Source organism: Gavia stellata, chromosome 8 (assembly GCF_030936135.1).
Source record: "Gavia stellata isolate bGavSte3 chromosome 8, bGavSte3.hap2, whole genome shotgun sequence".
Classification (NCBI taxonomy): domain Eukaryota; kingdom Metazoa; phylum Chordata; class Aves; order Gaviiformes; family Gaviidae; genus Gavia; species Gavia stellata.
In genome coordinates this window covers 28,581,234-28,593,245 of record NC_082601.1, presented here as the reverse complement: position 1 = coordinate 28,593,245, position 12,012 = coordinate 28,581,234, and the positions used below count along the sequence as shown (strand labels likewise).

The 12,012-nt window shown below is 38.4% G+C and overlaps 1 protein-coding gene across 1 annotated transcript in view; it reads right to left on the bottom strand.

Annotated features, from left to right (window-relative positions):
- The window catches only part of NBEAL1 (neurobeachin like 1), a 67,115-nt gene that overhangs the window by 920 nt on the left and 54,183 nt on the right, over positions 1-12,012 (bottom strand). The window contains exons 44-54 of the mRNA XM_059820570.1: positions 11,780-11,897; positions 11,042-11,139; positions 10,617-10,733; positions 9,772-9,861; positions 8,545-8,654; positions 7,736-7,908; positions 7,186-7,280; positions 4,817-4,933; positions 3,978-4,139; positions 2,724-2,872; positions 1,904-2,039 (exon numbers count right to left, since the gene is read on the bottom strand). Coding sequence (XP_059676553.1) covers positions 1,904-2,039; positions 2,724-2,872; positions 3,978-4,139; positions 4,817-4,933; positions 7,186-7,280; positions 7,736-7,908; positions 8,545-8,654; positions 9,772-9,861; positions 10,617-10,733; positions 11,042-11,139; positions 11,780-11,897 — 1,365 coding nt within the window. The remainder of the gene's footprint in view (positions 1-1,903; positions 2,040-2,723; positions 2,873-3,977; positions 4,140-4,816; positions 4,934-7,185; positions 7,281-7,735; positions 7,909-8,544; positions 8,655-9,771; positions 9,862-10,616; positions 10,734-11,041; positions 11,140-11,779; positions 11,898-12,012) is intronic.

Below are 12,012 nucleotides of genomic sequence, written 5' to 3'. Positions count from 1 at the left end.
TACTCCTTAAGTACAAAGCTTTGATTGGCCAGTAGTGATCAGCCTGGCAACTGATTAGTTTATGAAATCCCTTGCAGTTTAATAAACAAGATGCATGTCTTAACAGCACAAGTGTGAGAACAGTTACCAGCAGTTAGTACTACAAATTAAGCCTGCTTAAGAACTGTGTCATCACAGCAGCAGTGTTCTAGAAAAGGCACAGTGCTGACAGGGATTAACACTAACAGGTGATAATCCCCCAGACTTCTGCAACATCCCAAACAGCTAATTGTTAAAAATACAAAAACATTTATTATACTTCACTTCATACTGGATACTGTCAATGCAGAAACACTAAAGGCCAATCTTAATACCAAGCAGCATTTCACTTTATGCACAACAAAGAAGGTCGGTCTCTCCCTTTATCCTAAGAATCAGCATCACTACCAAAAGCCAGACCTGCAACACTGTCTTCTGTAGAAGGATAAAACTCTAATAATTAACATATTCCTTCCAAACTACAAGTAAAAATCAATCAACAAATAAATAACCCAGATACACACGTTTTTCAAATATATTGATTGATGCCATTATAGAAAACTAGAAAATCTGGGACATACTGTTGTTCCTTATATGTTTGTGTTTTTCAAAAAAATCTATTTACATATATATTAAGCTTGCAGATCATCTGAATTATAAACAGAAAATCCTGAAAAAAAGTCATTGGAAAGCCTCTACATTCATAAAAGGAATCCAGTCTTTGAAACAACACTTTCTCCATAGTTAGAAAAATAGATGTGATTAAGAACTGAATAAAAGAAAACAAAAAGCCTTCAGTCTAATGAGATACATAAATTTCAGCCTACTAAAGATCTTTTCTATGGAATAGGGAGCTTAGCAATGATAGTGATTTTAAAACTGCTGTTACAAACATATGTTTAACAACATCATAAGCAGCTCTTTGTCAATTCTACAGTAAGAAAAAGCTGTCGAACTGGAAGTCAGTGGAAACCTCCCCTCCCCATCCACTGCAAGCAAAATCAGACTTCCATTGTGTGAAGCCTGTTTCAAATATTAAACTACGTATCTCCTAGTTAAAACATTTTAGAATACTGGCAAATAAAGTTGCTCTGTTTTCACAATTAAAATATAAAATTAAATTAAGACATACTTTTCTGGCACACACTAAATGTCATGCAAAAGTGATAGTTACATTTTCAAATAAATACACTGCAGCACAACAGAGACCGGGTTATAAAGAGAAGCAGGTTTAAGCTAACTCAAGTACTTTGAAAGTCATGACAAGAAGTACTTAAAGCAAAACCTTTGTTTTGCACAAGAAAAATTGGGCATAGCTATTTGACAGATGGATGCTCTGTATTTAATATTGCATATGCAGTACCAACAAGTTTATATTCACCATATGGAGCACAGAGCATATTGGGAACCTACACAAGTGATTGTGCATTGCAATTAGAGACTCTCAACAGAAAGAAGTAATTTTTTCCCCCCCGATGTCAATCAATGCGTATTAAAATATTTCTGACAGAAACCATAAAAAATAAAGTAGCTTGCTTTCTTTCATTTCCAATTTTCTTCTGGAAAATTATTTCATCAAGAAGTGGCTGACAACACTAGCATGTTCAGAACAGGTTAGCTACTATGACTTTGCTTATTCAGATGTGAGTGATAAAGTCTGGAAGTTAGTCCAGCTGAGCTTCCCATCTGCGATCCCTATAATACCTTTGATTCTTAATAAGAAATTTCAGTAGAGCAGTCTTAAAAGTTATTTCTTTCCCACTGAAAACTGAAACTTGCTCTTAAATTTACCCTGCCATAGAGGAGACCTCTTGCTCAACTGGAAAGCAGAAATAAGCGAACTTCCCACTGTTCGGTAGAAAAAGTTCTTGATGGTGGGTTTTACCTCTGCTGGCTTGCCAACACCAACGATAATCAACTTGCCATCCTCCAAGCCAACAAGGATGTGGCTATACTCTTTGGTGACAGAAATGCAATGAATTGGCAGTCGCATGGCTAACGGGGAGATGCTCAGACTCAGGCTGAAATGAACAAAAAACCAGAGAAAGCACATTTGTATTTATTTGCACATACTGCAAAGAATCACACTGCAGTTGAAATTGCTGTCCACAGGATGCACTATAAAACACAGTTTCTCAAAGATGCCTATCGCAATTTCAATTACTGTAAACTCCTAAAGGAACAATCTAATCATACCCCAGAATAGTGCTCCAGTAACCAGAAAAGGCATGGATGTGTAAGTCACTAAATTAAGACATTTTCACTGAAGAACAGCAACTGCTTAAGTGACAAAGGTCACTCCCATTCTGAGGACCAATGGAGCTCTATAGACCATAGCAGTAAGTGAAGTTTAAAACTCAGTGCAGAACTACATGAGGCTTAATCCTGCAGTTGCTGAGCTCCCAGTGACTAATCAGACATGGGGACAATCACAGCCTGCAGATGTCAGACACAGATATTCCTAAATTCTGTCAGTTCTAGTTGTATAATTGGAATAAATGCCTGCGAAGAAAGGGGTCTGGTACAAACTTTCACTTTTCTTTTCTCCGTATCTTACTTCCCCCCTAAAAGAGTTTTTTCAGGAACACAGGAAAAAAGCAAAGCTTAGTGCTGCAGGTGGTAGCCAAAGTCCACATTACATAGCCATTTCTCAATAAGCCTTTATATTTGCATTTCAATAATAAACTACTGATGGTGGTACTTACCTGTAGAGATCCCGTATGGAAAGAAATCCCTGTAAGCTGCCCATCACAATATACTCGCCAGTCACACACATATCTGACACTTCCTCCTTCAGAGTCTCAGAACCCAGATGTTTTCCATTGACAGAATAGAGATGTAATGCATTCTTATCCTGAATATATCAAAAATAAATCTGTCACAGAGGACTGACTGGATTAAGTGTATTATTTGTATCTTTAGCTCACTAACAGGAACTAACTTGGGCAATAAGCCACAGATAATATTGCTGACAGCAGTTTCCTTGTTGAAAGCTACAAGAGTACTAAGCTTATATGCAATGTGTATGTATACCGTGTCCTGCATGGAATTTTTCAAAGTTATTCCTTGTTAATTCTTGATGTAACATGGTAATATCTTACCTATCCATCTAAATCAATTCCAAATTTTCTGGAAACATCCACTGATTTAATGGACAGGTCCCTATTTTATAAGGGTTTTTGTTAAGGAAGAAGAAAGGAAGAGAGCACTCTTATCTTCAGCCCTGCTGCCACTTCCCCACCCAAATTGAATAGCAGAAGGAAATAGGTATATTTCCACAGAGTTAGATCTAGAAGCATTTTCTGGACAAGGCAATGAATTATTGAGGGATTAAAGATGCAGCTAATATGACCATCTTAAGCTCTTCCAGCGTGACAGTATCTTGGTCTCTTCTCTCCCCATCTTCCCAATGCAGCTAGCATGCCTACATCCAATAAATTTGGCTTCCAAGAAGTTTCCCATGCTCATAGAAATCATAACACCTCTAGCCTTATTAAAGCAACTACACAGGTACTCAATAGACAGAATAAGCTCCACTGTGAACCTTATAGCTATGTCTCCAATCCAAAACTAAGAAACATCAGTGCAGTCACTGGGCATCTTGCACCCAGAACTTACTGCTCCCCTTATAAGCCTCTGTTTCTGTGCATAGTGGAACTTGTTTCCCCTAGTTTTCCATTTCAAAGCAGCTCTCCCAGGAAGGTTCATTAGCACATGCTTGGGCATCTTCCTTGCAGGTGTTCAGAGATTTTCATGAAACTTACAGGAGCGCAGTATGTCTGTGATTTATCTTTTAATCAAATTCCACTCAAATTAGCTAGCAAAAAAAATAAATATGGAAACAGACACAGCATGCTCAAAAAGCCTTATTAATTTAGGCAATAAGAATAAAGTTAGGTACATTTATGATTAAAAAATCTTCAACGAAGAAAACAGAGGTATTCCATGAACCCAAGTACCTTAAGAGTAGTCTTTCCTTCTATGCTGGTGTGGACAACTATGTGGCCTTCCCAGGACACAGCCAGATGGGGAACAGTCAGCAGGAGAGAACTCTCACAAGGTGGTCGCAAAGTCCTCACGAACTGACCTTTCCGAATAGTGCGGACAATAACAGTCCCATCCTGCAGCAACCAAATTTAGGTAAGTCATTACTCAGCAGGTAAGTTAACACAACACACAGAAAGTATTTAAATGCAGAGGGAATATTTTGAAAGCACTTAAATCCTTAACTGGAGAGCAAGACTCCTGAGTATTAGGAACTCTATACAAAGAAGCCTTCCCTTCAAGGCTGTGTACTACAGGCATATGAAAACACAAATGCAAACAGGGCAAGAGGGGAAGGATAGGCAGCAAATCAGCCATTTCATAGGTCACATTTGTGAGTAGGTATTATGTGCAGTACAGAGTCAGAGTTCAGAAGCCTGCCAGTGTAGCACAGGAAGGTAGAGCATGAGCAAGCTCCACAGACGCTTCAAGGTTAAGGAAGCAGGGAAGAAACTGTCACAGAATTGTGTTTATGAGAGGCTTAAGATCTCCAAATAAGTCCACACACATTAAAGCTCATCTTTGCAGATTAACACAACATGGCAGCTGAGGCCTATGCTGTACAAAGCAGCTGGAGACAGCCTGACTTAAGCAGGCAGCAAGGGAGACGGCACATATCTTCTTGACATGCAAGGCTGAAGAAAAAAAATCGTGAAATAGTCACATTTTTTGTATTATTCTTAATCATCTTCAAATATGCTCTATGGTTTGAGTAGAGAAGAGGCAAAGAAGGGAAAAGTATGAGTATGCTTACCCTGGATCCTGACACTGCCATATCCAGTTCAGTGCTGATGCCAACACTCGAAACTTCATCAGTATGCCCATAAAGGATCTGTAATGGCTTAGGTGCCAGGCCTACAGGCACTCCTCCCTGAGAGTAACAAAAAGTGCAATGACACATTCTCTTGCAGCTGAAGGACAAACAAAAAATAAGTTTCTGGTATCTTCAGTATCAGTTGTGTGAGATGTATATTTGACATAGGCCAAAACCAAAGGCATAACTTACCCATTCCAATTTTCTGCCTTTTATGTCAGCAGCCCTATTTACTGAAATCACAAGAATGAATGAACATGCAGTTACTATGTGGATGTGAAAGACAGAGTTACTTAGCTGACTTGTTTCTACTCCTTCAGATGTCCAGGTGTGCAAGGACCACAGTGAGCAGTCCTAACAGGAGTTGTTCACCCACTCATCCACCCACTTTTTCTTCACCTGTGTATCTGGGCTTTTTCAGTTCTTACAGTTTACCCTGGAATTAAGCACTACCTTCACAGCCAAGCTTAAAAGAAGCTGAAAGCTATTTTGCTTAAAATTACAGCAACTCTGTTCCATTTTCTAAGGAAAAGTAAGGAAATAATCCCACTCAGTGTCTACCAGTAGTATGATATAGAAAGGAAATCTTGCAATAATGCTCATTAAAAATAGTCATTTTCCCACATGACTGCAGGGTGACAAAATTATTTGGTACTTTTGTTCCAGTGTGTGTACTGTCAGCATACACAGACTTACTCTAAAACCAGTTCTAAGGTAAGACCTGTGCTTAGAGAGAAGGTACAGTAAATAGTTCTGTAGAGGACTCTTCACTCTCATTTTTTCTTCAGTCTTTTGCTCAGTCTTTTTCCAGTGGTGCCCAGTAACAGGACAAGAGGTAACGTGCACAAACTTGATCACAGGAAGTTCCATCTAAACATGAGGAGGAACTTCTTTACTTTGAGGGTGGCAGAGCACTGGAACAAGCTGCCCAGAGAGGTTGTGGAGTCTCCTTCTCTGGAGATATTCAAAACTCGCCTGAACACATTCCTGTGTGATCTGCTCTAGGTGAACCTGCTCTGGTGGGGGGGTTGGACTAGATGATCTCCAAAGGTCCCTTCCAACCCCTATCATTCTGTGATTCTGTGATAGAAATTTGACTGCCAACCAAGCCCTAAAAGTCTGATGCATGCAGGAATGCAGAACAAGTGTCAAAATACAGAGCTGGGAAAGAAGGTGACAATGCAGAGCAGACAAGTCGAACAGAAGTGACCGTATGCAGTCCATTGCTGCCACTTTGTAAAGACCAAGATAAAACTCTCACAAGAAGAATTTACAATATATACAACATAATTCATATTTTCATTAAATAAAAAACACGTTAAAATATTAAGAAAAAGCAATTCTAAACAAAGATAATCTCCAGAGGATGACTTATGTAACTTGCATTGAAAAGATAAATAAACTAAAAAGTTTCCAACATTTATCCTCACTTGAGATAAAAAATACTGTTGTGAGCACTAAGGTCTCACCTTTTTGACCACACACCGTTGGTACAAAGTACTTCTTGAAAGAATTATAAATACTCCCACCATAAAGACAGCTTCCACAAAAACACACACAGTTATGCACCACCTGTTTAATGTGCTGACTTTAGTTCAATCGTAAGAACAAGGTGACCTGACAAGATGGACTGTCCACAACATGACAGCTCCCCCCCTGCAGTTAATCCTACTTGTGTATCTGCAATGCAGCAATCAGAAATGAACATATAAAATGTGTAACAAGGGAAATAGCCTCACATTTTAAGTACACACATGCATCACACAACCACTTTCATTGTGTGAAAGCACAAGACCAATATTAAAGAATTCTAAAACGCCAGCATAAATCCAGGTAACAGACTAGTGTTGTCTTTGCTAACTCCTGGTGTAGTCATCAGTACTTCCCACAGAGGAAACGCAATGCTAAAATGCAACTACTGTAGCGAACAGCAGCACAGAAATGTAAAAATCCTCAACTACAAACATTGTTCCGACTAATTCCGGTAGTCTCAAGCAGTGTCTCTCTTCTGCCGTTCTTCCATCTGTACAACGGGGGATAATATTAGCCTATCCTGAAAATAATCTATGAAATCTTTAAGAGTGCCTCTAAAATACTGTACTTCAACTATTTAGTAACTAATGTGTATACTGAATATTTCAAACACAGAAGGCAATGGGAGTAACAAAATTACTAAGCTAATCCATTTCAGTGGACTACCTTCCCTGCAAACCTGAAAGAAAGGAAATCAATAAACCATCATAGCAAAACAGAGAAGCACAAAAAAGCATTCAGAAAATGCTTTGTCAGAGTATGCCTAAATAACCCACCTGCTGAACTATTTGCCATATCATACAGGTAGTATCTCTGGAGCCTGAAATTAAATGAATTCCACAGTAGTCTATTGCCAAGCAGGTCACAATATCTAGATAAAGGAAAGAAAACAGCAAGTTATCACATAGATATTTAAGATTAATTTCCCACAGAGTGACAATGTGCATGCAATATGTCAACAATGTATCCTGATTCACAGTCAGCATGAAATGTTCCACTGTGATAAGGGCTGATGAGACCGTATTGAACAATGAAGTCATTCTACAGCCAGGTGTACCAACCTGATCTAATCAGCTTTGCTACCTAAAAACAGCAGTCAAGCCTTATTTTGAAACTACCTTAAACCATCACTACAATGACTAAAAAGCCATGCTCAAGTATTTACGTATAATCATGGTTCAAGTATTCTTCTGTTCTCACTGCCATTCCTTTATAACTGCTATGCTCGTCCACCTAAGTGCACTGGCTATAATCCTCTCCCAAAAGACCAAATATCAAGCTACAATACATAAAACCTTTCATTTCACAATATAAAGAGTTACTAACCCATGTGCCTGATGTGCTGTCCAATCAGCTTGCCTTTTGTAAGAGATGTCACTCGGATGCTATTGTCCCAGTGTCCTCCACTAAAGAGCAGTTTTGCATCATGGGATACTGCAAACAACTTAGAGGTGATCTCCAGCCCCGGTGCAAAAGGACCGCTCATGTTGCGTTGTGTTCTGTAGGCAAATGATGATCAGTTACGAATAACCTTAGTTCAAATCAATGTATTTTGCACTTCCTATATCCTTAAAAATTAGTAAGAAATTCCATCTGTAGAAGAGCCTATATCTAAAAAAAAATAGTAATAGCTGAAATTCTGGCTCCCTGATATCCATGGCAAAACTCCCACTGCTATCAGCAAGTGGAAGCAAGATTTCACCTTAGATCTTTTCAGTCTTTTATGCAATTTGATTCTGTATGGATAACTCATGTCATTACTAAGTACTGTAATATTAAAGAAAAAAGGAATCTTCTAAAAACCAATCAAACAAAACCACCACATACACCTGCACTACAGCATAAGAAAGCATGAAGACTTCCCATCTGAGATTCCAAGATGAGTTTTTATGATTGGTAATTAGAAAAAAAAATTAGAAGTAGCTCTAAGGATGAAGAACCTTGAAATGCCACTTACATAACTCTTTACTAGAACAGTATTACAGATTAGAGGTAATATTATTGAACATCAGAAGATACATTCTTAGGTGAAAACTCAGCCAATGAAAACAGTACAATCTACTGATTGTTGAACAATTACTGTATTTTATTACTGTAGATGTATTCGTCTGTACCTCTCCTCATCATTTACTTACTTGGGATTTGTCACTGTGGTATCTCTGATGAATGTAAAATAGTTGGAGATATTTTTATCATAAGGTAGCCATCCATGAGTTCCAATAATGCAGTTCAGACTTGCCGTTACCTAAAAAGTTTTGATAGAAAAATCAGTGAAACCCAGAGGCTTATTTTCTGCTTTGCCTTTGCATAAAATCCAGCATAGGCTTCTTGGGAATTTACCACAAGGAAAAAAACACACGCACCCCTCTGTGGTACATATGTATATTCTAGATAGGTCAGAAAAGTTGACCAGGGTGGGGTGGCGGGGTGGGGCATGGCACGGGGCCGGGGCAGGGGCAAAACCCAAAAAACCCAGCCAACCAACCCCTCTCAAACATTTCATTACACTTCAGTAATTTAGTTTAAACTGCTTCTTCTCTTGTTTGAAATAATCATCATTAATAGTTAACATATTAACACAGGAAGTTTTTTAAAAAAATTGTACTACAGCTCTATTTCTGAGAAAGTAAGAAAGGAATCTAAATATTCGAGGTTATTTTCATCAGATATTTAGAAAAAAGAGAATTTTAGACACATCTGAATTCCAAATTCCGAATTCCAAAACGCACATAACACATGAAGCTTGGACAATAAGTTTGGCCTACAAAATAGGAATACTGGAAAAGAATATTCTTTCCTGCAGAACATAGTTATTATTGCACAGGGGCCAGTATGCAGAGCATACATACAGATGTAAATACATAAACTCTCTCCTCCTATCATCATTTGGCCATCTGCCATAGTACCAGCACCTGTATTAGTCAGTGCAAAAGTTAATTTTAGGAACAGTGCAGGCCTTTGGAGTGTGCGTATGCCACATATGGTATAGTTTAATATATGGGTTGGAAAGTAATGATAAACATAATGATGCCATTAATAACTCAATTCTGTCATTTTAAAGCTGGGCTGCATTGCATTAGGAAACTGATTGCTACCATGGAAGTGGATCAAGTGGGCAACTTACAATACAACTCACTACAACTTACACTCATGTCTCATCAAGCTCTTAGATGCCATTCAACAAGTCAGCCTGACTTCTCTTCAGAAGACAAATATTTAACTTATAGCTGACATTTATTACAGGTTAAAGGAACATATTTGAACAGGAACAGTTAAGAAGTGTTCCTCTACAAGCTGTATGAAAAAAATACACCTATTTGACTGTCTGCAGTCTAAGAATAGTATTAACACATGCAACTCACCAAGATCTCTGGGCTTCCCTGAGAAATAAAGGAACGTGACTGATTCCTGGGGACCACAGCTTTGACGATGGGCACACCATCACTGATTCCCTAAGAGAAAGGACATGGTTTTGGTCGTCTTATGTCCAAGAGCTAAAGGACAAATCTAGAACCTGTACAGAGTAAGACCCAGAGCCTCTGGAATCAATGTCAGACCTGTACAGTACTCTAAGGCACTGGTACACACATACTTAGTTCACAGAATCACTAAGCTTGGAAAAGACCTGTAAGATCATCAAGTCCAACCATCAACCCAACACCACTATGCCCACTAAACCATGTCCTGCAATGCCACGTCCACACGTTCCTTGAACACCTCCAGTGAGGGTGACTCCACCACCTCCCCAGGCAGCCTATTCCAATGCTTCACCACTCTCTCAGTAAAGAAACCTTTCCTAACATCCAGCCTAAACCTCCCCTGGTGCAACTTGAGGCCGTTTCCTCTTCACACAGGTATTCTGGTGTTTGCGACAAAGCAATGAAACTCTGGCTCTGTCCTGAATCAGTGAGTTTAGCTACCAAGCTCAGTGAGTCCTCAGATGCCACCAGTGATGTTCTTAGCTTTCTTGGTGTGGTGGCTAACTTAATACTCAAACAACACCCACACAAGCTGTCAGCAGATACAAATGTACAGGATTCAACGTCTGTGAAGCTAGCTAAAAAGACAGAGCTCATTTTATACACACTGCATTTTAAAATACTTTAAATAGGAAGAAAGTTTATTTTCGTCTAGGTTGCGAGCTTTTGTTTCAAGTACATCAGAAGTTTCAGATCAGACTTTAAGCAATTTCAAGTAACACATCTACCTCTATGAAGAATGACTTCAGTTCCGTGAGGTGTTGGAAGAGATTCAGGGTAGAGGTATCACTTTTAGTTAGTCTTTGCACTACATCTTCTGCTGACAGCCTTTGCGGATGGGGCTCCTAGGAGACAATATTTGAAGGAACATCAAATTAGATAAAATTATCAATATAAGATACTCAGAATCGTATTGGCAATCAATGGGAAAACAGACTCTTAGGTACCTAATTTCCCTTCTTAAAGTAAATTAATTTATTTTGAAAATGGTATGCTAAATTTCCATTAGTGTGACCTTTACAAATGGTAATGTGGAAAAGACTTAACATTCCTAAAATTACAAACCATTGTCTTTTAATTTTTTCAGAAGTCTTTTGTAACTCAGTTGGATTTAGCCACAAAGGTCTGATTGAGAGGGAACAAAGAGCATTACCTTTAACAGCTGACAGGGAGTTTGCCCAAAATTGTTTATCATCCCTTCTAAAGCTTTCCTTTCTTTCTCATCTGTTAAAGCATCCAAATCCACAGCCCCTGGATCACAATCAGAATGATTAAGGGTAGAAAAAAAGAAAAAGGACATAATCCAAATAACTTATTGAGAACTGATATGGTCAACAAATGTCGCAAAACTTAAATTAATTGCAGTATTATCACCCTTCATCCCAGAAAAGCCTCCAAACAATGCCTCCATATAAAATACAATCTGAAAACTCCACTCTGCACACAGAATTTAAGTGCAAGAATTTCAGGCTTTTGTCTTATCAAATGAATTTAATATACTTCATGCATTCAATAAGCTGCACACAAAAGCCACCCAAAATTTACCTTTGGAATTAACAGACTTAACATTTGTCTTCAATATTTGTTGGTTTTAAGGAACTTGCCTTGACTCCTAAACCACAAGAAACCTCTTCCCACAAACGCTTTTAAGCAAGCAAATAAGAAACTAACAACCCCCCCCAAGCACTTTTAGAAACAAAATACAAGCAACTGGAACATCCCTCCTCGTTATTTGATGATAAATTACAAGTTATGCTGCCATATTTAATCTATAATTCTGTTGCCTTACCATATGCTACTGTATGGCATGCTCACAAATCAAGTGTTTTCTATCTAATGCTGAAAACCCACAAGTATGATGACAATGACAAGAGAGCATACTGCTTTTTACCTTCATAAGTACAATAATAGAACACATTGAGCGCCTCCACTGCAGCTGGTCCCCTCTGCTTATAGCCAAAAATCAAATCTATCCATTCATGAAGATGAGCAGAAACATACTCAGATTCCTAGAAGGAAAAAATGCTTTTGTAAGAATACAAGTACTACTCCCTTCTTGAAGTATTTACTATTTTCTGTGAAAGAGATTTAATTCCTAAACTAAGAGTATGCACAAACTAGGTA